This window comes from Hemitrygon akajei, chromosome 17, assembly GCF_048418815.1.
Source record: "Hemitrygon akajei chromosome 17, sHemAka1.3, whole genome shotgun sequence".
Taxonomy (NCBI): domain Eukaryota; kingdom Metazoa; phylum Chordata; class Chondrichthyes; order Myliobatiformes; family Dasyatidae; genus Hemitrygon; species Hemitrygon akajei.
The window spans coordinates 54,985,485-55,011,519 of record NC_133140.1 but is presented as its reverse complement, the minus strand read 5'-3'; the positions used below and the strand labels follow the sequence as shown (position 1 = coordinate 55,011,519).

Sequence of the window (26,035 nt, the reverse complement as noted above, 5' to 3'; positions counted from 1 at the left end):
CCAGCACCCAAATACAAATTACAAATGTTTTTTCATTGGACCTAAATTCTAAAACTTCCCGCCCAGTGTGGCTATGGTAATACATTCAGCTGAAGGATTCCAGTGATACAAAGGCAGTGAGAACCAGGCAATAGATGTTGGCCTTTCCAGGGATTATGTATCTTTAAAAAAATAAAAAAATAAAAAATTTTGAACTCTGGAATCATAGTATTACAATGAAATGCACTAATTAATATAGTTGGTCACTAGGCCCAGCTTAAATAAAAGTCGAGTCTTGAAATCTGGCACAGGAATTATGTTTTACTAAGTTGCTGTGCAAGTTTTAAATATTGTCAAGGTAGCTTAGTACTGCATCACTAATTTTGAAGAGTTTTTTTTAACTACATTGAAATGCCAGTTCAGGTTTGAGTACATGAGATCCTGACTCACCAGGGGATGTTATTAGTTCACCACAATAGTTTCCATGTGTAAAGGTGAAATGTTAATAATCTAGGTCAAAGCTTTTCATCTGAGGCTGTTAATTAATTTGAGATTTCTATGACTGTCAGGTTTTTAATGAACTTAATAACCATACTGCAGTTCACAAAACATTTGGATCCTGATTTTTTTTTAATGAAAGCTAACAACAATCTGATCTTGGTATGTCTGTGAAATCCTTTAAATGTTTAGTGTTTGTTTTTATCAATCTTTTGGCAATAAGTTGCATATTCTATACCATTTATTCCCTTCATAATTTTGTAAGATAATAAAAACATTTTTTTTCTCTGTATCACTTTAGGAAAGCCGAGTAGCACAGAGCAACTGGATCAGATCCTTCTGTCCGGTGTGTTCAGTGTACGGAAAGGGAAAACTCAGTTGCACAAGTGGTCAGAACGCCAAGTCATTCTCTGTGGTACCTGCCTAATTGTGTCTTCAGTGAAGGAGTGCCAGATGGGAAAAATGCATGTGCTTCCTCTCCCTGGAGGCAAGGTACGAAATTGTCTATTCTGAAGAAGCTGGTATTCAAAAAGTCTGTACTACTTAAGGCCAGTTTAGTCTGTCATAATCTGAACAAATTAGTTAAATTATGTAAGGTATAGGATTATTCAAACGTACATGAAATATGAATTATTCAAGGGTACAAGATTGATTGTATATAGTATTTCAGCAAAAACAATGTTTGATGGACACCACAGGATTTGCTTTCGTTTGAAGTTCTGCTGTAGGATGTTGAAATGGGTTTGTACTGTATCACAATAAAATCTCAAACCACTGATCTCAAATTCAGAATAGCGTATGAGTATAATTTACTAGAGGCTAGATTCCATCTTAATGACGTGCAACAAACCTAATGATTTCTTAGCGATCATGTTGCATTCTTTGTTGAGATTGCAACATAGCCTAATATTGTTGCATCCCCCCCCCCCCCCCACATGGACTCTGATAAATATTTAGTAGAATGGAGATAATATATTTCTGGACAATGCAAATCCTGTGCATGGAATGTTCTTCTGAGTCGGGGTTAAATGAATAGATAGTGCATCTGAACTTCTGTCAAAATGCTCAGTGCTGTGTCAAGCTTTCCACTCTTTTTCCATCTTTCACTCTGTTCTCTCAAGAAATCTGCTGACTTTGATATCAGTTTTCGTCCCTGCTATGTAATGGGATTTGCTGGTAACACATGAATCTCATTTAGTTTCTGTCAAAAAATATATGCACTAAAATAAGACAAGTTGTACCTCTAGTGCTGTGGTTTGTGTGTGTGTGTGTGTGTGTGTGTGTGTGTGGTGGGGGGGGCTAGAAGCAATTATAGTGGTTGGAATTAAAATACCAATGTGCAAAGATTAATTTTTCCAGTGCAGTGGGCATCACTAGTGTCTTCAGAGTTAAACAATAAGTCATCTAAATCGAAAATGACATAATTATTTTCATTGAAGAAATGAAATTATTTTCTTTTCTAATATCCTGTATAGGTGGAAGAAGTAAAAAGAAGACAATACTGCCTCATGTTCAGTTCTGCTGGGCAGCAAGGACAAACGTACTATGTGACCTTTGATTCATACCCAGAATGTTTACGGTGGTTCAGACAGGCATCCAAGGTGAATTGTGTTGTATTATGACAATGTGTATCTTAAATATATGTTCTCTAATACTTGATTTTTTTACCCTAGAGGGTGAAAGGATTCTAACTGTCTACCCTATCTATGTCTCTCATCACTTTATGGACTTCAATCAGGTCTCCTTTCAGCCTCTGATGCTTCAGAGAAAGCATCCCAAGTTTGTCCAATCTCTCATTATAGCACATACCCTCTAATCTAGGCAGCATTGTAGCAAATCTGTTGATTATTATAGCACTTCAGCACGGAAACAAGTGCGTTACTCCATCTCGTCCATGACAAACTGTTATTTTGCCTAGATCCATCAATCCACACCTGGACTATAGCACTCTGTTCCTCTTCCATCCATGCACTTATCCAAACTTCTCTTAAAGGTTGCAGTCAAACTTGAATTCACCACTTTCACTGATGGTTCATTCCACACTCACGCTACCCTAAGGCTCCGCTTAAATATTTCATCTTTCACCCTTAATTTATGACCTCTGGTTCTGGCCTCACCCAACCTCAGCCTAAAAAGCCTACTTGCATTTATCCTCTCATAATTTTGTTTATCTTGCCCTCTTTATACTCATTATTTTGTATTCCTGTGTAGGGTGAATACTCTTCTACACTTTTTCCAATCATCCACATCCCTCCTGTAATGGGACAACTAGAAATGTGCACAATCCTCAAACCATGGCCTAGCCAAAGCATTATATAGCTGTAATATGACTTCTCTATTCTTGTACTCAATCCCTGCAAGCATACAATACTCTTTGTTTGTCAACCACCCTATCTGTTTATCTATTTTTGACCATTTTCAGTGAGCTATTTATTGACCCCGGTATCCTTCCATATATCAATGCTCTTAAGGGTCCTGCCATTAACTGTATAGCTTCCCCTTAGATTTGACCTCCCAAAATATACAACTCTGACTTGCTTGGATTAAATTCCATCTGCCAATTTCTCAGCCCATATCTTTAACTTTTATATCATTTGACAGCCCACCACATTGCCAACAACTCCACCAATTTTTGTATTGTCTCCAAAATTACTAACCCACCCATTTATTTTTTCATCCACATCATTTATATGCATCATAAACAACAGAGGCACTACTGTGAGAGAATTTCTGTCTTAAATGAGTGACTCCTATCCAGTTACCTTGAAACAGTGACTCCTAGTTTTAGTTATCCCACAGGATGAAGCATCCTCTCCACATTCCCCCTGTCAAGATCTCTCAAGGTTCATATCTTCCAATCTTTCTGTTTATGATAGTTAGCCACGTTAGATATTAAGATAGTGAACTTTTTCCTTAAATGCTTCAGATGCATTAATATATAACCTTAAATAAGTGGCACTGGCAAGACCACACTATTTTGCCCTCACAATATGTGCTTTTTGCCCCAAGAAAGAGTGCAGAAGGATGCAAGAAATATTGTTCCAAGGAAATGCTAAGGAAATCCTAGTGAGGAGTGTTTGGGGAAACATTGGGTTTACAATTGAAGTTTCTGGTAGTTTAGAAGCAATGTAATTGAAATATACAATTGCAAGAATTTTTTTAAACTCTTTGCAAATACCTGATTTTCTGCATTAATTACTCAAAAATGTGATCTGATCTTCATCGAAATCACAGTAATAGACAAATACAATCAGCCTCAACTAATAACAGATAAACAATTGTACTTTCCATGCCTTTATTGAACATGTTGATCAATCATTCACAGTCCAGGCTGGAAAAAGTACCTTGTATTTAATAACTGGTAGAACCTTCTTTAACAGCAATAGCCTACACCAAACATTTCCTGCAGCTGCTGATCAGACTTGTACATCGGTGAGGAGGAATGTTAGATCATTCCTCCATGCAAAACTGTTTCAGTTCATCAATATTTCTGGGATACTTTGCATGAACAGCCCTCTTCAGGTCATGCCACGGCACCTCAGTTGGGTTAAGGTCTGGACTCTGACTTGGTAATTCCAAAACACAAATTTTCTTCTTTTAAACCATTCTGTTGTTGATTTACTCTTGGGTTTTGGATCATTGTCTTGTTGCATCATCTAACTTCTATTAAGCTTCAAGTGACGGACCACTACCCTGACATTCTTCTGTAAAATGTCTTAATACAATTTTAAATTAATTGTTCCCTCAATTATTGCAAGCTGTCCAGGCCCTGAGGTAGCAAAGCAGCCCCAAACCATGATGCTCCTTCCGCCATGTTTCACTGTTGGGATGAAGTTTTGGTATTGTATGCAGTGCCCTTTTTTCTCCAAACATAGTTGTGTGCATTTCTGCCAAAGAGTTCAATGTTTGTCTCATCTGTCCACAGAACATTGTCTCAGAAGGACTGTGGACATCCAGGTGCTCTTTTGCAAACTTGAGATGTGTAGCAATTTTTTTTTGGAGAGGAGTGGTTTCCTCTGTGGTGTCCTTCGACGAACACCATTCTTCTTCAGTATTTTGCTTACAGTGGACACATTTACAGAGACTTTAGCAAGTTCTAGAGATTTGTACAGGTATTTTGCTGTTCCCCTTGGGCTCTTTTTCACCTCCTTCAGCATTGCACATTGGGGTCTTGGTATGATCTTTGCAGAATGCCAACACCAAGGGAGAATTGTAACAGTACTAAATTTCCTCCATTTGTAGACAATTTCTCTTAATGTGGACTGATGAACACTTAAGTCTTTAGAAATTCTTTTATGGCCTTTTCCAGTTTTGTCTAAGGTCCTCTGAAAGTTGTTTTGGTTGAGGCATGGTGCTCATAAACAGATCTTTCTTGAGAAGAGCAAGCTCTGTCAGTAACCTGACTTTGTGTGCCTTTTTTATAGGGCAGGGCATCTTTGCAGCCTACACCTCCAATCTCATCTCATTGGTTGGATCATCTGACTTCAAATAGCTTTTGTTGAAGGCATTACTCCAGAGGTTCACATACTTTTTTGAACCTAGACTATAATTGTTTAAATGATGTACTGACTATTGATGGAAAGTAGTACAATTGATTGTGTTTTATTAGTTTAGGCAGATTTGTGTTTGTCTATACTTGTGACTTAGATGAAGATCAGACCACATTTTGAGTAATTCAGAAAATCAAGTTCACAACTTTTTCTTGCAACTGTGTAAAATGATAAAATGACCGAAATTATTGCTTTTAAATAGTTCAGCATGGTAGGACTAGAAGAATCTCATAAAGAGTAGTGAAAATACAGTGATAGGTGTTTGGGGATCGAAATCTAAGCTATGTTGTTGAACCAAAACTTGAACATTATTCAAGGTATTATTAGATGCTATGAGAGATGTTTGAGGATACAAGAGGAGAGTTTAATTTTGGTGATTCCCATTCCATATGTGTTCGTATCTGCAAAATAGCTGTTTATCTGAAAGGAAGAGATTAAGTATAGAGTATTATGCATATAGGAGAAAGGTGCCAGTTTACTGAAACATACCTTTTATATAGCCATGGGCACCCGTATGGGTCCCAGTTATGCCTGCCTTTTTGTTGGCTTTGTGGAACAGTCCATGTTCCAAGTCTATACAGGTATCCGTCCCCCTCTTTTCCTTCGCTACATCGATGACTGCATTGGCGCTGCCTCCTGCACGCATGCTGAGCTCGTTGACTTCATTAACTTTGCCTCCAACTTTCACCCTGCCCTCAAATTTACCTGGTCCATTTCTGACACCTCCCTCCCCTTTCTTGATCTTTCTGTCTCCATCTCTGGAGACAGCTTATCTACTGATATCTACTATAAGCCTACAGACTCTCACAGCTACCTGGACTATTCCTCTTCCCACCCTGTCTCTTGCAAAAATGCTATCCCCTTCTCACAATTCCTCTGTCTTCGCCGCATCTGCTCTCAGGATGAGGCTTTTCATTCCAGGACGAAGGAGATGTCTTCCTTTTATAAACAAAGGGGCTTCCCTTCTTCCACCATCAACTCTGCTCTCAAATGCATCTCTCCCATTTCCCGCACATCTGCCCTCACCCCATCCGCCCGCCACCCCACTCGGGATAGGGTTCCCCTTGTCCTCACCTACCACCCCACCAGCCTCCAGGTCCAACGTATAATTCTCTGTAACTTCCGCCACCTCCAACGGGATCTCACTACCAAGCACATCTTTCCCTCCCCCCCTTTCTGCTTTTCGCAGGGATCACTCCCTACATGACTCCCTTGTCCACTCGTCCCCCCCATCCCTTCCCACCGATCTCCCTCTTGGCACTTATCCTTGTAAGCGGAACAAGTGCTACACCTGCCCTTACACTTCCTCCCTCACCACTATTCAGCGCTCCAGACAGTCCTTCCAGGTGAGGCGACACTTCACCTGTGAGTTGGCTGGTGTGGTATACTGCGTCCAGTGCTCCCGGTGTGGCCTTTTATATATTGGTGAGACCCGACGCAGACTGGGAGACTGTTTCGCCTATGCTCGGTCCGCCAGAGAAAGCAGGAACTCCCAGTGGCCACACATTTTAATTCCACGTCCCATTCCCATTCTGATATTTCTATCCATGGCCTCTTCTACTGTCAAAATGAATCCAAACTCAGGTTGGAGGAACAACACCTTATAAATCGGCTGGGTAGCCTCCATCCTGACGGCATGAACATTGACTTCTCTAACTTCTGTGAATGCCCCTCCTCCCCTTCTTACCCCATCCCTGACATATTGTTTTTTTTTCTCTCTCTCTCTCTGCCTGCTCTCCATCTCCCTCTGGTGCTTCCTTTCTCCTGAGACCTCCCATCCCATGATCCTTTCCCTTCTCCAGCTCTGTATCACTTTCGCCACTCACCTTTCCAGCTTTTAGCTTCATCCCACCCCCTCCGGTCTTCTCCTATCATTTCGCATTTCCCCCTCCCCCCACTACTTTCAAATCTCTTACTATCTTTCCTTTCAGTTAGTCCTGACGAAGGGTCTCAGCCCGAAACGTCGACAGTTCTTCTCCTTATAGATGCTGCCTGGCCTGCTGTGTTCCACCAGCATTTTGTGTGTGTTGTTTAAATTTCCAGCATCTGCAGATTTCCTTGTGTTATACCTTTTATTTATAGCTTAAAAAGAAACAATATGAAGACTGTATCTTTCAGAAAGATTTGCAACTGTTTGCCTTATATTGCTAAGTCAACATGGTAGTGTAGGTACAATGTTACTTTGCTGTATTAATGCAACAAAATCAATCTACATATCTTGCATGCAAATTGATTAAAGTAATCTTTGTCTTTACCATTTAGGATAAACATTACTGTTTATTTCAGTAATACCAGCTATAAAACATATGTCACAGTGAAACAGGAGAATAATAACTTCCAGGTTGTTTTTCTTCAACTGGAAGCTCATTTGAGTATCTCAATGTGATTTGCCCTTGCACATCTATCACAATTTCCGTTTCAGGTACTGCACAACATCATGGGCTAAATGACCTCTCCAGTGCTGTACTATGTTATAAAATTATGTAATTCATTGGGGAAACTATTCCCCATTGTCTTGGTGATGACTGTTGCTAAGCATTTCCAAGGCAACTAGGTCTTTGCAATATAGAACATACTGAAACCCACACAATGGTAAGTTCTATGTCTACCTCATTTTCCTTCTGGTTGCCACACACCCCTCCTCCCCACATCCCTGTGACACCATGGACGAGAGACTAAGAAGGAGAGGTGCAGACAGAAGTGTAGCTGAGATTGTGATGAAAGTTGTGAGAAGAAAGGGCAGCCAAGTATGTGCCTGCCTTTGTGTTACTGTTCGCAACCTTGCAGCAGAGCCTGAACTCTGGTCATCTTGGTTTCCCTTCCCCATTGTACCATTATTTCACTCTGTCAAGTCCACACCTTAAAAGAAGCATGCAAAGGCATCGTTCACCTTACAACATAAAATTTGAAACTATTGTTGTCAGGTCTCTCATGCATAATCCCAGTAATAACAGATCTGAATGTGGTACTGTTGCTATTGCTCATGATACGTTGTGGCCAAAGGTTCTCTGAGTGAGACATGATGGGCAAGAGAGGGCAAATTAAAGGCAAGGCAGCAGGTACACATTCTCTGAGTAGCAAGCCAAAGGGGTAATGTTCTCTTCACAGATGAACAGCCTTTGAGATAAACTAGCTAGTTATTGTTCTCAACAACACCCCTCCAGAATTAGGGTCTCAAACAAGGAACCAACACATTTTGGGTCTCCAGAGTGTATGCCCTGATTTAGTAGGCTTTCATGAGACATAGCATCCCATTGGGAGATAAATTGTTCTCTGGAATCTTCACTTCTAAGGTGGGAAAAGATGCAGTTGGCTTGGAAGGTGTGAGGAATGGCAACTCCAACAGAGTCTTCCTCCTAATACAGTAAAATGTTTGGAGCATGGTGTTGTGTCTAGTGGTCAAGTGCAAAACCCTGGCTGTCTTATCAAACAAGTGAAAGTAAAGATAGTTAATCACCTGTGCCATGACTGTTACTGTTGGACTGACCACCTAGTCACCTCTATTTTCTCCATCCACAGAAATATGGCTGTTCATTTTCAAGTACTCTTCATTTCATGTTACCAATATTTATTGTTATTTTTTTCTATGTATTTGCACAATCTGTTGTCTTTTGTACATTGGTTGTTTGTCCATCTGGTTGGGTGCAGACTTTCCTTGATTCTATTTTGATGAGAAATTTACTTTGAACTTTCAGCTTTGAAATGTTGAAATATTCAAGGGTGCTTAACGGTGGCGCTTCTCAGACAGTGCCTCACAGGGAACCTTTTCATTCCTAGCTAACAAGGGTCATAAAGTATAGACAGGTAAAGTCTGCCCTGAAATCCAGCATAATTGGAGTCTGGGACAGACATGGCTGTCTGCCAGAAAGGTGCCATGATGAGAATGATTAAGAGATCAATAAGCTAATTAACCATGAATTTAAGTGTTCTGGATTAAGTTCCCCTCCCCACAATTTATTCTGGCTTCATTCCTTTTCTTTCCAGTCCTAATGAAGAGTCTTGACTTGAAATGTCAATTGTTTATTATCCTCCAGAAATGCTGCCTGACTTGCTGAGTTCCTCCAGCATTTTGTGTGTGTTACTGAGAGGTCCATATGATGTGTGCTACAGGGAAAATCAAAGATTGTCCTCACTGACTTCTCTCACTAAAGGGCTGCTTCTTTCTCAAAGTTGTATACCATCTATAGAGGGGCATGGTGGACATAATCTTCAATGCACTACAACTCCCAAGAGAAGTGCAGAGAGCAGCACTGATCTGATCACCATACAAAACCATTCCTTAATCGCATTAATATCTGGTATTTGTCACAGAGGATAAGATTCAATGATGCGTTAAAAGCTATATTCTAATACCTTTTGGGAGATGTTAGTGTATAATCAAAGTGCAGAATGAACATTTGAGGTGGAATTAAGAACCTTAAGTCAATGTGTTATGAGTACACAGAAATCTTGCATAGATGATGAAAGGAGTAGTGAACAAGTTGAGCTGTACCAGCCTGCTTTGTTGAACACTTTCCCATTTGCAGAAGAGCCTGCAGTTTCCACATTGGCTCGTTATTCACCTCAGAACTCAAAACTGGAGTGGGACCAAGTCATCACAATCCCAACAAATACTCAACAAGGGAAGAGCATTAATTTGGAAGAAAGATGAGAGAATCTATAGAGTGTAACAGTAAATGAAAATAAAAACTGCAAATGCTGAAGTCTAAAACAATAAACAAAATGGTGAAATGAGAAAGTGAGTCAATGTTTTGGGTCAAGGACCCTTTGTCAGAGCTGGTAACATTAGCTTAGTCTTATTTGTCTTAGTATTTCAGCATTTATTTTAGTTCATGCTTGCAGGAGCTGCAGTATTTGTATCTCACAGTTCCAGCACACCGTTCCCCCACTCCCACTGCCCCATTTTTTCCCTTCATTATTCTCATTCGTATTCTTCTATTCCGCATCTCACTTCTGCAATTAACAAGCCAGCACCGCCATTTTTTTTGCATCTCTCGATCTCCTCCTTTTCACAGACGTTCACTTTATTCTTTCTACCTTCCCACTTCCTCTGCAACATAAACATACTCGATTACTAACTTTAGTTCTGATGAAAGGTCTCTTTCCATAGATGCTGCTTGACCTTTCAAGTGTTACCAGTAATCTCTGATTTCTTCCACTTAACTGAATGCTGATTTGACCCTAAAATATAACCACTCTCCCACTATTTCTGTGGCTTTATGGAGCCTTTGACTACTGGCTTTTTTTTCCCCTACCCCTCTGCTCTAATCTCAGCTGGACTTGGTTTTGCATCAGCGCAGCATTTCTGAATTTGCAACAATTGCAGTGCCTATTAAGTCAGCTCAAATGCTGTGGGTCTGCAATTGAAAGAGTTATTGGCATATGCTCTGCAATTAGAAAGGCACCAATCTGAAGCCATTTAATTAGTCAAATAGTTATAGTTGTAAATGTACAGTTGTGAGGGTGCTGAAATTCTGAAATAAATGAAGAAAATTATGGAATTATGCCGAAGGGCCTGTGCTGTTCTGTACTGAATATTCCGCTCGTCTGGCATCATCTGTAAGGAGGGAAGGACTTAAAAATTTTTAGATCACTGACTTTTCAAAAGCTTATGGCAGGTCCAATGAAACCTAACAACTTTGATGTTACATTTGTTTCTCTCCACAATTAATTGAATCACATCATGAGCCTTGCAACATTTTCAGTTTTTATTATATACATAAACATGAAGAATATCAATATTCATACCTTATTCAGTGTCTTTATCTGATCAATATTTTGGAAGCTTGAATACAGACACTTTGTGTTTCCAATCCTACCTATCAATAGAGTTTGCTACCCCATCACAGCAATGAAAGTCACACAGCACAAGGAGTCATGCAACAACACTTGTTAGATTTTTATGCAGGATTGGATATGGTTAGCTTTACTGTTTATATTCCTTTTTGCTGTATTGTCCACTTCATTTGATGTATCTTTGTTACTTGTTCAAAGTAAATTTATTAACAAAGTAGATTTATGTCACCATATACAACCACTCAGCCAGATTTTCAATCTCCCTCCTATATGCTGATTCGTCACCACCTTTAATTCTGCTAATGAAGAACTGGAGCTGTGCTTAGCCTCTCAGTCTTAAGTACAATGAGTAGAGCAGGGGGCAAAGCACACAGCCTTATCCAATTAGAAATAGGAAATCTTTAGCACAGAACATAGCTTCTCCTACTGCTCTTTATTGTCCTCCTTTACCCTTAGGTCTGCTAATGCTCAAGTTTCCAATTGTATTTATCATTTTATGTCTGCCAATTACTCTCTTGAAACTTGCATTCCTCTGTTGAACCGTTTGTTCAATTTGTTGTATTAGCTGCTATTGCTCTACCATTCCAACCTGCACCAGCTAAGTAACGGTTGGTTTACCTGCAGGTGGTCTCACAGCGAATTGGTACAGTTGATCTGTCATGTTACAGCCTTGAGGAGCTTCCTGAATATCTCTACTTCAGTCAAGATATCACCCATCTTAATCTACGGCATAATTTTATGCATGCTGACACTGGACTCTGCAACCTTAACAGGTATCTAAACATTTCAGTGGTTTTTTTTTAGTTATCCCATTATGATATTCTAATCAGCATTTCTTTGCCAATCTTAATATTTTGCACCTTTTGGCAAGATGTGGTAAAGAACTGCTGGCTAAGTCAACTGTTAAGTGCGAATTACTCCACTGTGCTGTCCCAACTTGTGCTTAGAGATTACAATAAGAGCTGGTCAAAATTTTTGTTTTCTGTTTGAGAATTTAGAAAGATGTTATAAAGTGGTTTACTTTTTAATTATCTGCCTTTAAAAAAAATCCAGCTCTTTTATGAAGTGACAAATAGAATGGCTAGCATTTTCTGTATTTAACCAAAAAGTTGAACCCACATGCACAAACAACACATAAATCAGGATTTATGTTGGTGTAATAAAAAGGTGGTTATGAATTACTAGTCTGGTGAACTTCATTACTGATAAAGCCTCCAAGTGACTATCTTTTTCAAAACAAAACTGAAGATTCTTTGGGTGCACTTTCTTTGCTTTTGGGAGGTTCCAAAATTAATTATCGGATGGTTGGAAGACAGAACTAATTAGTTTGTAAATAAAAATAATTGGGCAGCATTTTCTATTTGTAAAAAATATATGCAAATTTTAATGTGGCTTTGTAGTGATTTGAAGCAAGAATCAGTTTGAACTTGTAACATCTAAATTTACGTTAGGTTATACATTAAATGTAAATGAAAGCTGTGTATTTTGCTGAAAATAAAAGCAAAACACAAAATCAACAAAACAAGTGCTGTAGTTAGTGCAAGTTGGCGCGTGGCCTAGTGGGCAAGGCATCAGACTAGTAACCTGAAGGTCACTGGTTCGAGCCTCAGCTGAGGCAGCATGTTTGTGTCCTTGAGCAAGGCACTGCGACATCACCGGTGCCAAGCTGCATGGGTCCTAGTGCCCTTCCCTTGGACAACATCGGTGGTGTGGAGAGGGGAAGGCCTGCAGCTTGGGCAACTGCCGGTCTCCCATACAACCCTGCCCAGGCCTGCGCCCTGGAAACTCCAGGCACAGATCCATGGTCTCTCGAGACCGATGGATGCCACCACCACCACCAGTTAGTGCAAAGTTACCAGATTTTATGTTCATAAGTGATCCATTAATTCATGTGTTAAAACAGACCTCATCATAGCCTTGGTTCAAGCATGGACCAAGATGGATGTGAAAGCTTTAAAGAGGATGCAGAGGAGATAATCAGGATGCTGCCAGGATCAGAGATCATGCTTTATGAGGGGAGGTTGAGTGAGCTGGGGCTTTTTCTCTTTGGAGTGAAGGAGGATGAGAGGTGACTTGATAAAGGTATATAAGATGATAAGAGGCATAGACAGAGTGGACAGCCAAAACCTTTTCCCAGGGCAGCAATGGCGAATACAAGAGGAAATAACTTTAAGCTGTTTGGAGGAAAGTATAGGGGGGATGTAAGAGGTAGTTCCCCCCAAAAAAGAATGGTAAGTTTGTGCCGGGTTGGTGGTAATGGCAGGTACATTACAGACATTTAAAGCTGCTTGGATAGGCATATGGATGAAAGAAAAATGAAGGGTTATGTTGGAAAGAAGGGTTAGATTGATCTTGGGGTAAGCTAAACAGTTGGTACACCATTGTAGGACATACAAGGACTAAAAGGAGAAGTAAGCATATTAAACTTGTGAGGATTTGCAATATATTTGAAAAGTATGAGCATTATCAAACATGTCAGGTGTCCCCACCCCACCCTCATAATTCTTGAAATTCAGCAAATTAACTTTTGTGACTTGACTGGTTATCATAAACAATACAAGTAATCAGAAAAAGACATGTCTGTTACCTGCTGTGCACAACTGCCAATTTGAGTAGTATTCTACACTCTGTATTTGTATGATTATATTTTGCATTGAAGTAAACAAGTTCTGAAAATGTTTTAGCAAAATGTAAATTTTATGGAATAACGAGCATTTTAGGCTTTGTTTTTAAAATGCCATATATTCAGAATCAGAATCAGACTTTAATTGCCAAGTACCTATGCACATACAAGGAATTTACTTCTGGCAGATGTTGTCTCTCTGCTCATAACAATAATAATGATAAATATAAATGAAAATATAAATTGTACATACAGGTAGTGCAATCCAAGTAATAGTTAGCTGACAGTTAACTGGCAGTTAACTGTTCAGCAAAGTGACCGCAGTAGGGAAAAAACTTCCTGCAAACATTTGATAAATTATTGGCATCTTAAATGCCTTTATATTTTTGGACTTTGGCACAGATTTCACCCGAACCTTAAGACCATTGAAGCATTAGCTCAAAAAAAAAAACTGAAGAAAAAGAAGTAGGCTTAATAATTTGAAATTTGATAGGGAAAAAGTAAAGTCTGATGTAGCAGTATTTCAGTGGAGTAACGGAAATTACAATGGTTTGAGACAGGAATTGGCTGAAGTAAATTGGAAGGAGCTGATGGCAGGGGTGTCAGCAGAGCAGCAATGGCGTGTGTTTCTGGGGAAAATGAGGAAGATGCAGGACATGTGTATTCCAAAAATGAAGAAATACTCAAATGGTAAAATAGTACAACCGTGGCTCACAAGGGAAGTCAAAGCTATTGTAAAGGCAAAAGAAAGGGCATACAACAAAGCAAAAATTAGTGGGAAGATAGAGGATTGGCAAGTTTTTAAAAACCTACAGGGAGCAACTAAAAAAATCATTAAAAAGGAAAAGATGAAATATGAAACCAAGCTAGCAAATAATATCAAAGTGGATAGTACAAGTTTTTTCAAGTATGTTAAAAATAAAAGAAAAATGAGAGTGGATATAGGACTGCTAGAAAATGAGGCAGGAGAAATAATGAGGGACAAGGAGATGGCTGATGAACTAAATGAGTATTTTGCATCAGTCTTCGCTATGGAAGACACTAGCAGTATGTCTGATGTTGTATTGTGTGAAGGAAGAGAACTGGGTGCAGTTACTATTATAAGAGAGAAGGTGCTTAAAAAGCTGGAAGACCTAAAGGTACGTAAGTCACCCAGACCAGATGAACTGCACCCTAGGATTCTGAAAGAGGTAGTATTGGAAATGATCTTTTGAAAATTACTGGACTTCAGCATGGTGCCAGAGGACTGGAAAATTACAAATGTCACTCCACTCTTTAAGAAAGGAGGAAGGCAGCAGAAAGGAAATTATAGTACAATTAGCCTGACCTCAGTGTTGGGAAGATGTTAGAGTCAATTGTTAAGGTGATGGAGTACTTGGTGACACAGGACAAGATAGGACAAAGTCAGCATGGTTTCCTTCAGGGAAAACCCTGCCTGATGAACCTGTTGTAATTCTTTGAGGAGATTACAAGTAGGACAGATAAAAGGGAATGCAGTGGATGTTGCATATTTGGACTTTCATAAGGCCTCTGACAAGGTGCTACACATGAGGCTGCTTACCAAGTTAAGAGCACATGGTATTACAGGAAAGTTACTAGCATGGTTAGAGCATTGGCTGATTGGTAGGAGGCATCGAGTGGGAATAAAAGGATCCTTGTCTGATTGGCTGCTGATGACTAGTGGTATTCCACAGGGGTCACTGTTGGGACCACTTTTTATGTTGTATATAAATGATTTATATGATAGAATAGATGGTTTTGTTGCCAAGTGTGCAGATGATACGAAGATTGGTGGAGGGGCAGGTAGTGTTGAGGAAACAGGGAGGATGAAGAAGAAAGACAGATTAGGAGAACGGGCAAGAAGGTGGCAAATTAAATACAGTGTTAGAAAATGCATGGTCATGCACTTTGGTAGTAGAAATAAATGTGCAGACTATTTTCTAAACGGGGAGAAAATACAGGAATCTGAGATGCAGAGGGACATGGGAGTCCTTGTGCAGAACACCCTAAATGTTAACTTGCAGGTTGAGTCAGTGGTGAGGAACGCAAATGCCATGTTAGCATTCATTTCAAGAGGTCTAGAATACATGAGCAAGTTTTTGATGCTGAGGCTTTATAAGACACTTGGTGAGGCCTCACCTTGAGTATTGTGAGCAGTTTTGGGCCCCTCATCTTAGAAAAGATGTTTTGGCATTGGAGAGGATCCAGAGGAGATTCACAAGGATGATTCCAGGAATAAAAGGGTTATCATACGAGGAATGTTTGATGGCTGTGGGTCTGTACTTGCTGGAATTTAGAAGGAAGTGGGGGGGGGGGGGGATCTCGTTGAAACATTTCGAATGTTGAAAGGCTTAGACAGAGTAGATGTGAAAAGGAAGTTTCCCATGGAGGGAGGGTCTAGGACAAGAGGGCACAGGCTCGCATAGAGGGATGCCCTTTCAAAACAGAGATGTGAAGAAATTTCTTTAGCCAAAGGGTCGTGAATTTGTTGCCACATGCAGCTATCGAGGCCAGGTTGTTGGTCGTATTTATGGTAGATATTGATAGGTTCTTGATTGGATGTGGCATTAGAAGTTGTGGGGAGAAGGCCAGGAACTGGGATTGAGGAGGAGAAACAAAAGGATCAGCCATGATTGAATAGTGGAGCAGACTCAATGGGCCAGATGGCCTAATTCTGCTCCTATGTCTTATGGTTTATCATCTAATAATACTGCATCACTATTCTGTATTATCACAACTGATCTTACTCAAACCTCAACTCCCTTTATATGTCAGTTCCATTTAGTCAACAATTATCTGCCTCCCCTAACCACAAAGTACACTGCAGATGCTGTGGTCAAAGCAACACATACAACACGCTGAAGGAACTCAGCAGGTCAGGCAGCATCCGTGGAAACAAGCAGTCAATGTTTTGGGCCGAGACCCTTTGTCAGGACTGAAGAGGGTGGGGGCAGGGGCCCTATAAAGAAGGTTAGGGGGAGGGTGGGAAGGAGAAGGCTGGTAGGTGCCAGGTGAAAAACCAATCAGAGGAAAAATCAAGGGGTGGGGGAGGGGAAGCAGGGAGGGGATAGACAGGAAAGGTGAAGAAGCAATGTAAGGGGAAAGCACTGTGTAGTAGAAGAAGGCAGAATCATGAGAGAGGTGACAGGCAGCTGGAAGAGGAGGCAGAGTGAAACTGGGATGGGGGAAGGGAGAGGGAGGGAATTACCGCAAGTTGGAGAATTCAGTGTTCATGCCAAGGGGCTGGAGACGGTATATGAGGTGTTGCTCCTCTAACCTGAGTTTGGCCTCATCATGGCAATAGAGGAGGCCATGTATGGACATATCCGAATGGGAATGTGAAGCAGAGTTGAAGTGGGTGGCAACCGGGAGATCCTGTCTGTTGTGGCACATGGAGCGGAGGTGCTCGACGAAGCGGTCCCCCAATCTGCGTTGGGTCTTGCCGATGTAGAGGAGGCCGCACCAGGAGCACCGGATGCAATAGATGACCCCAACAGACTCACAAGTGAAGTGTTGCCTCACCTGGAAGGACTGTTTGGTGCCCTGAATGGTGGTAAGAGAGAAGGTGTAGGGACAGGTGTAGCACTTACACTTGCAGGGATAAGTACCAGGTGGGAGATCTGTGGGGAAGGACGTGTGGACCAAGCAGTCACGGGGGGAACGATCCCGTAGAGAGGGAAAGATGTTCTTAGTGGTGGGGTCTTGTTGAAGGTGGCGGAAATTGCAGAGGATAATATGCTGGACCCGGAGGCTGGTGGGGTGGTAGGTAAGGACAAAGGGAACTCGGTTTCTGTTGTGGTGACAGGAGGATGGGGTAAGTGCCGAAGTGCGGGAAATGGAGGAGATGCGGGTGAGGGCATCATTGATGATGGCAGAAGGGAAACCCCGATCCTTAAAGAAGGAGGACAGTTGAGATGTCCTGGAATGGAAAGCCTCATCCTGGGAGCAGATGCGGCGGAGACAGAGGAACTGGGAATAGGGAATAGCATTTTTGCATTTGGCAGGGTGGGAAGAGGTATAGTCGAGATAGTTATGAGAGTCAGTGGGTTTATGGATGATGTCAGTGGACAGTCTGTCTCCAGAGATGGAGACCGAGAGATCGAGAAAGGGGAGAGAAGTGTCCAAGATGGACCAAGTGAATTTGAGGGCTGGGTGAAAGTTAGAGGCAAAGTTGATGAAATTGATGAGCTCAGCATGGGTGCAGGAAGCAGCACCAATGTAGTCGACGATGTAGTGAAGGAAAAGTTGGGGAGCAGTACCAGTATAGATTTGGAACATAGACTGTTCCACGTAACCCACAAAGAGGCAGGCATAGCTGGGGCCCATGCGAGTGACCATAGCTACACCCTTGGTCAGTGCTTTCCCCTTACATTCCTTCTTCACCCTTCCTGCCTATCCCCTCCCTGCTTCCCCTCCCCCACTCCTTGATCTTTCCTCTGATTGAGGGTGGGCACCTACCAGCCCACCCTCCCCCACCTTCTTTATAGGGCCCCTGCCCCCTTCCTCTTCAGTCCTGACGAAGCATCTCAGCCCGAAACGTTGACTGCTCGTTTCCACAGATGCTGCCCGACCTGCTGAGTTCCTCCAGGGCGTTGTACATGTTGCTATCTACCTCCTTTTTAAGCACTACCAGTGCTCACCCTCCATAATCCTCTGGGATAGAGCATTTGAGTTTTGCTACTGTCTTTAAGGTGAAAATTCTGTATGTATCAATTTTAAATGACCAATTCCTTATCTTTTTTTTAATGTCCCCTCATTCAGGCCTCTCTCACTAGTTGAAACATCTGGAATCTGCCCTGCCATACCCTCCCTACATATTTTTTTTAGCTGTTTGTGGTAGGACAACACAGGAGTTATCCCTGTGAGTATTTTCTGGGTAACCTTCACGCTAATATATTCTTTCTTAAATCAGCGAGCTAAAACTGTACACAGTGCTAGTACTTACTCCAGGTGTGGCCTCACAAATAACCTTTATGATTGGAATGATCCTTCTCTGGAACAGATGGAACATTTGGATCCATCTGTATTCCACTCATTTGCAATTCTCTTCTTCAGAAAATAATCTGCCTTTCTATTCCTCCCACTGGAGTGCATGACCTCACACTTCTGCAAAGTTAAATTACATTTGCCAAGTTCTAGCAGCTCACTCAGCCATTCTGTCCCCTGTTGCAGAGTCCACTTATCCTCATCATTGTATACTTTCTCATCTGTTTTCATGTTGGCATATTTTTGAGTAACTTTCACTCTTTTTGCTCCTCCAAGCCATTAGTGTGCATATAGTAAAGAATTGAGAGCCTTGACCTTGTGGTAGTCCACTGGCTGCATCTTTGCAGCTAGAGAAAGACCCTTTTACGTGGCACTTTATCAAATGTACTCTGGATGAATGCTTGTTACATTATTGAAGAGCTCTAGCAAATTTATCAGAGGTGATTTTCTTGTAGTTGGGAAAAATGTTAATTTATTTAACCACTGAGTGAAGGAAAAACACAGAATATTTCTCATTATAAGGAAAGATCTTAAATTGATTTTCATTTTTTTTTTCAAACCCAAACTGTAGATGCCACAGCTTTTCAATTTTGTAATAATGTCTTAAGAGGACAATTTTATACTATTTGTTTTATTAATTTTCCAGTATCCATTGGGAAACTTCTAAAAATGATGTGAAGTTATTGTTTGGTCATTAATTATTGAAGGTGGTTCTGAACAAATTTTATATAAAATATGCAAAAATTTAGGGAAATAATGGAATTTTAAAGTTTTATTTTAGTTAGTGACAGTCATAGTGATGCATTAGTTAGTGATGTTGACCCAGAGCTTCAGTTTGATCCTGACTTTGGATGCTGTCTGAAGTTTGCATGAGTTTCTGTTGTGTGCTTCTGTTTTCCTCCCACATTTCAAAATTCATGTAAATTAAGTAATTTTAAATTACCCTTTAATGAATAGCAAAAAAATTCAAAGCTAATAAGTCTACATGTGACTAAGAATAATTGCTATGTTGTCATGAATTCAGGAGGCAGGGAATAGGATTGATTGGATTGCCCTGTTAGCAGTCAACCTGGACTCGATAGTTGAAATGGTTTCCTATCTTTTTCAAGGTATAGAACAAAAAAACCCAGTTAGATTTGCTGATTACGAATCTTGTTTAACTGAAGTGCATCTTCAAGGTCCATTGCATAAGCAATACTTCTGGCTTTCTACCATCCATTATGCATGTACTGCTAAACTTAATTTTGTTAATGACAGAATTTTGCATTTACTTTGTATTCCGCAATCCGTTTTTCTGCTGAATGGAGATGCACCAAAGTCAGTTTCACTCTAAAGTTCCCCACATATTAGTCCAATTTTCCCCTCACAAATTCCTCAGGGCTGATGTTTAAATTTGGAGAGCTGTCCCACAGAAACAGCTCAATAAAGTTGTACTGAAAGATGATTAACCCTCAATCAACATGGCAGATTCCTCAGTTGTAGACCTGAACATCTCCTGTTCCAGTGACTGGTCAAAATTGCCAGGCATAGTATTGCACAATCAAGAAGGAGTAACACTGACAGTCAACATCTTTGACTTGAGATCCCATAACAGCAGGTCATACATCGCAAGAAATGGCAAGTATTCATCGTCAGGAGTTTTCATAGCTTAGGGAAGATGGCATTTGTCTCATTTTATCTGTTCATACTAGTTGGTGCATGTTGAATAGCATTTGAAGAATCACTGAGAATGGCAAGCGTACAGAATGTATTCTGGATGGAGACTTTCAATTGATTAATTTTGTACCAATATCACTTATTTCTGGCCGGTGGTTTAGTGGCATCCGTACTGGGCTTCGAGGTGAGTGGTCCTGGGTTCAGATCCAGATGGCTCCTTGAATACTTTCCATTGTTTTGGATTAAGCATAGAGCTAACAACTCAGCCACGTTTTAAAAAAAAAACAACCAAACCAATGCTAAAGAAATGGCAAGGTTATTGCCTGATGCACCTACCCCAAGGCACACAGAGGAACAACAATATCACTTATTGAAGTGGTTGAATATCGAAGGGTATAGCTTCCAGATTGGAACTGCTGCATGAACCAAAATGAAGGTAGTTTTACTTGATCTTCTCATCAGCCAACTTGTTGAAAATCTCAGCGAGGTGAGCACTGCACCTGTTGTTTTAGAGACGAAGTCCTATCTCCATATATTTAGCACTTCCCAGCCTGTTGAGCTAGATAGCATAGTTTCAGTTTCAGAGATTCTGCCAATTCTGGAAATCGATATGCTGGATAAACTTGGCAGGTCCAGTGGCATCTCTAGAAATGAATAAAGGGTCAATGTTTCAGGCCAAGACCCTTTATCAGGACTGGAAAGGAAGTGGGAAGAACAGGACAGTCCTAACAGATCAAAATATCAGCAGCTCCTGAATTGTATTCCACTACAAATTGCTGGTTTAGGCATATCCTTTGCACTCCCCTTACCATCAAGCCAACCTTGGATCAATGAGTATAGAAAGGTAAACCTAAGAATTAGATATCAACTTGGCAAAGCTACAACACAAGACTGCATGTGTGGTAAGCTGTGGGTAAGTGATTGACGGGATTGGATAAGAGTTCAACAAAGTCATAAATGGCGAACAATTAAACAGTTAATTGGAAGAAGGGTCACCAGGACCATTTCTTTGCTTAACTATGTTGGAAGTTAGCACACGAGAGCTAATGCAAGATTAAAGCACTTTCAGCCTCTTCATCTAACTTTTTTCTGAAGGTCCTCATCATCATAAAAGCTAATTTCCAGTCTGTGTGTTATTTAAGAAACTCTAGAATAGGCTGGATGTAGTGATGGTAATGGGATTGGACAGTGTTCCAGTTTTAGTGCATGAAGATGTGCACCAGAGCTAGTCACATTTTTAAACTGTTTCATTATAGCTACAACTCTGACACATCTACATTACAAAGTCAAACATTGCAAATATGTGTTGCGTTCACAAAAGACAGGACAAATCAAATTTGGCTAATTACTGCGATTATTATAGAAACATTCTGGAGTGGAGTCCTGGGGATATGCCATTTTCAGCTGTATCATCAGTGACCTAACATAAGTGGTGCTGTTCATTATTCACTGCAGAATGTTCAGTATTATTTGCAGCTCCTCAGAAAATGAAGCAACTGATTCCTCCATGTAGCAAAACCTAAACAGCAAGTAATCTTTGCATCATGCAAATACCAGGCAGTGACTATCTCCAAGCAGAATGAATCTGTCAAACTAGTCGACACATTTGTTAGCATCACTGAGTTCATCACCTACCGCTCCCTTCAACAGCAACAATGATTATATAACTGCTCTGGCTATAACAACTGGTCAGAAGCAGCTGTGAGTGATTCACTGCATGATTCCATATACTCATTCCACTGTCTACAAACCAGAAGACAACAGTGATTAAAATGAAAGAAAACATTAAAACCAGGAAAGATCAGCTTTTTAAAATCACACATGCATCGAAACATACAGTGAAATGAATTGTTTGAATCAAATCAAATCATTGAGGATTGTGTTGGGCAGTCACAAATGTCATTATGATTCCAGCATTGTAATAGCATGCTTATAAACTCACTAATCCTCACCACTCATCTTTGGAATGTGGGAAAAAATGCGTGAGGTCAAAGGGAGACCGTACAAACCTCTTGCGGACAGTGGCGGGTATCGAATCCCGATCTTAACAGCTGAGGCTGTAAAATGATGTGCTAACCACCATGCTACCCTTCACTTGCCTTGAGTGCAGCTCTAATCATTCAGGGAAAATGGCCTGGGCATTCTGTTTACCACCATGATCATTATTCCCTCCAGGAAACCAGGCTGCAGTTTGACATCGCAGAATGCTTTTTATATTCCTCAGCAATACCAACCGAATCGTCAATCTTTGTCATCAACAGGCACCATGGAATGCTGCCACCTGCAGGTTTCCTTCCAGAGTACATGCTAAATATAATCACCATCCTTTTATTGTTACTGGTTTTAAACCTGAAAACGTCCCACCAGCAATGCTATAAATAAAGGAGTAAGGAGATGAAGAGTAGTGAAAGAGGTTTTGGATCACTTTAACTGGTACAATCCTGGATATAATGAATCAAATAACTTTTATTTTGTAAACCTAGTTATAAGAGCGACTTTAAGCTTTAAATTATATTTTTGTGTGACAGCATTGGGAATGAAGAATGAACAATCAAGTTCAAGGTATATTGGGCGCATATTTTCCATTTGAATCCCCACTATGGATTTTCTCCAGTTTTTTAGGACCTCACGCCAATATCACTGCCTAAGAGATAGATTGCTGGATCTGCGTTCTTCCACAATATGGTGGCATGTATTTTATATTTCAAAGTGGTGTACATATCAGATCTTGATGGTGCTACCTTCTTCTGAAACAAACCTCACATCAGCCTAATTTTCTGATTTTAACAAAATTTGAAGGTACAGGATCTGATCTAATTGACAATTGATCAAAATTGTTCTGAGTTTATCATGAAGCAGAATTTACAACATGGCATGAAACAAGATATTGAGCATATACATATACATCAGGTACTTATCTATATTAACCCAGTTTACCAGCACATGGTCTGGAGCCTGCTTTAGTGATTCAAATGCCTATCTAAATGCTCTTTAGATGTTGTACCTGCCTCTAGCATCTATTCAGGCAATGCATTCCATATTTTGACCATCAACTGGGTGAAAAAGTTCTTCCTTACATCCCCTTCAAATCTGTCAGTCTTTACCCTGAACCTACGCCTTCTAGTTTTTAACGGTCTGTTGTGGGAAAAAGTTTCCAACCATCTATCCAGTCTTTGTCCTCATAAATTTGTATTTCCCTATTAATTCACCTTCAGCCTTCTCCACATCTCTCCTAACTGAAAGCTTCATCTTTATGAACCTCCTCTGCATTGTCTTCAGTGTAATCTTGTCCTTCCTTTAGTGTGGTGACCAGAACCAATTGCAGATACTTCAAATGCACATCAAAGGATTCAGCAGGATGTTTACCTGTTGGAAATATAGACAGAAATGGCAGAGGGAGTTTAATCAAGGCAAATGTGATGTGCTTCACTTTGGCAGGTCAAATGTAAGAGGAAGCTATACGTTAAATTTAGGACACTAAGGATCATTGATGTGCAGAGGGATCTTGGAGTGCAAGATCTCTAAAAATGGCAACACAAGCAGATAGTGGTAAAGAAGGTGTTCAGCAGACTTGTCCTCATTGATTGAGGTGTTGAGTACGAAAGTTGGGAAGTTACATTGCAGTCATGTAAACTTTGGTTAGGTTGCATTTGGGGTATTGTGTGCAATTCTGGCATCAAGAAGGATGTGTAAGCTCTAAAGAGATTGCAGATGAGGTTCACCAGGATATTGCTTGGATTAGAGAGTATTAGTCTTAAGGAGAGGCTCGACAAACTTGTATTGTTTTCTCTGGAGCATTGGAGATTGGTGAGTGGGGGATGGTGTAATCTGATTAAGGTATGTATAATGATGAGAGTCATCATGTATTATTAGGGTATAATATTTATTCAAAATATAATTTTTTACAGCTACTCTGAGGAAAGCTATGTATTTGAAAGTAGAACATGCCCTGATCATAAAAACAATTCAAGCTGAATTTAATGTTTTGTGTACGTGTGCACATAAGGTACAGGTGCAATGAAAAATAATGAGTCCCATTGTTCGATTCTGAATTAAACTGAGGCCCAGTATTTGCAGTCAGAAGTGAAGTAATGATGTTCCCATGGTCCTTGATAATGATTACTGTGGTGAGATCCTCTGCTTTTGCAGTGGCTGCCGTTAGGGGATCCTCTGGCATTTTGCAAAGGGCTCAAACTGTTGATTAATTCATGTGTTTTCAGATATACTATAAAGGTAGTATTAAAAATAAATGCCTTTGTAATACTACTGTTTGGGTGGCAGGGTGGAGTTAAGTCTTTACCAAAGGAGGTGCGAGGCACTTCTTTCCTCTGCTAGTCTGCAGGTCACCCTTGGACAAGGTGTAGCACCTGCTTCGCCCTTCGATCAAGGTCACTTGAAGGCATTGGAGCAGGTGATGGATGGTCACATGAGCAGCTGTGCATATCACAAGTACTGTATGCGACCACTGATGCCAGTCAGACAATCTTTGAAGAGTATTGATAATGGCTGGGATTGCCCATCTTGTAAAGACACTGCCCAGAAGAAGGCAATGGCAAACCACTTGTGTAGAAAAATTTGCCAAGAACGATTATGGTCATGGAAAGACCATGATCTCCCACATTATATAACACAGCACATAACGAATGAACAGTGTGCTACTATTTTGACTGTATTGTCTTGATCTCCAACAGAATGTATGATGTATCTTAACACACTAAAGTTGAAAAGGGGGAGAAAGATTTCTTCCATACAGATGAGAATGACACCCTTACCATTTAGCCATTATCCATTCATACTTCATAAAACAAATAGCCAAAGGAGAAATTGTAGAGCCAGTTTATTGAAATATTTGGGAAATTCCACATTGTCTCCCTGCACAATAAATCAGGCTTTGGAAGATCTTAACTGTCAGTGCAGCACTTTCATGTATGGCACAGCCCTCCATATTGATTTCTGAGTTTTGGAGCCAAGTCATAGAGCAATCAAAGTAGAGTAGCAAGAAGTAAGTGTGGACTGTTGGAGTATTCTAGGGTCTAATTCCTTTAATTTTTTTAAAAATGTAGATTTACTCAACTGAAAAGCCTGAATCTGTCGAATAATAAACTGACAAAATTTCCAGCATCCTTATGTGAAATTGCAACTCTTACCGAAGTCAACCTCTCCTGTAACAGGATACATGACATTCCTGAAGAGATTGGAAACTTAAAGAAGTAAGTATTATAAAATAATTCACATATAGAAGTTAAATAATTTATTTTATATGCTAATTCACATCTTGGTTTAACTTCTGATGAAAACAGTTACAGTGCCTTCCAAAAGTATTTAGCCCTTTGTTCACATAAGTGAATATTACGACCAGGAATTTTGATCAATTTAACTGAGTTTTTATTTGTAAATCACATGCTCTTGTTTTCACAGTAGAACCCCCCAAAAAACAGGGAAAATTGTAAAATATGAAAAACTAAAAATTCAAAAGCTGAAATGTCACTTCAAAAGTATTCATCCCTCTTTGCTCAGTACTTAGTTGAGCCACCTCTTGCTACTATTACACACAGTAGACTTTTTAGGTAAGTCTATTAGTTTTGCACAGCATGATGGAGCAAGTTTCTTCCCTACAAAATTGCTCAAGCTATGCCAGGTTATTTGGGGAGCGATGGTCAACAGAAATCTTGAGGTCTTGTCAGATGTTGGATCGAGTTGAGGTCAGGATTGTGACAAAGCTACTCAAGGACATCAGTTTTCTTCATTTGAAGCCACTTGGGTAGAGAAGGTCCTCAGTTTTTATCCAGGATCTCCCTGTATTTAGCAGCATTCATCTTCCCTTCAATCTTGAGTGGATTTTCAGTCCCTACTGCTGAAAAGCGTTCCCATATCATGATGCTGCCATGAATGGTGTTAGTTGGCTGATGTACATCATTAGATTTGTGTCACACATACTGCTTACTGT

General features: G+C 40.3%; 1 protein-coding gene across 1 annotated transcript in view; it reads left to right on the top strand.

The window, feature by feature from the left end:
- Nucleotides 1-26,035, top strand: part of LOC140740706 (PH domain leucine-rich repeat-containing protein phosphatase 2-like) — a 133,438-nt gene that overhangs the window by 42,474 nt on the left and 64,929 nt on the right. Inside the window, exons 4-7 of the mRNA XM_073070152.1 lie at nucleotides 779-969; nucleotides 1,953-2,078; nucleotides 11,448-11,596; nucleotides 25,152-25,298. Coding sequence (XP_072926253.1) covers nucleotides 779-969; nucleotides 1,953-2,078; nucleotides 11,448-11,596; nucleotides 25,152-25,298 — 613 coding nt within the window. The remainder of the gene's footprint in view (nucleotides 1-778; nucleotides 970-1,952; nucleotides 2,079-11,447; nucleotides 11,597-25,151; nucleotides 25,299-26,035) is intronic.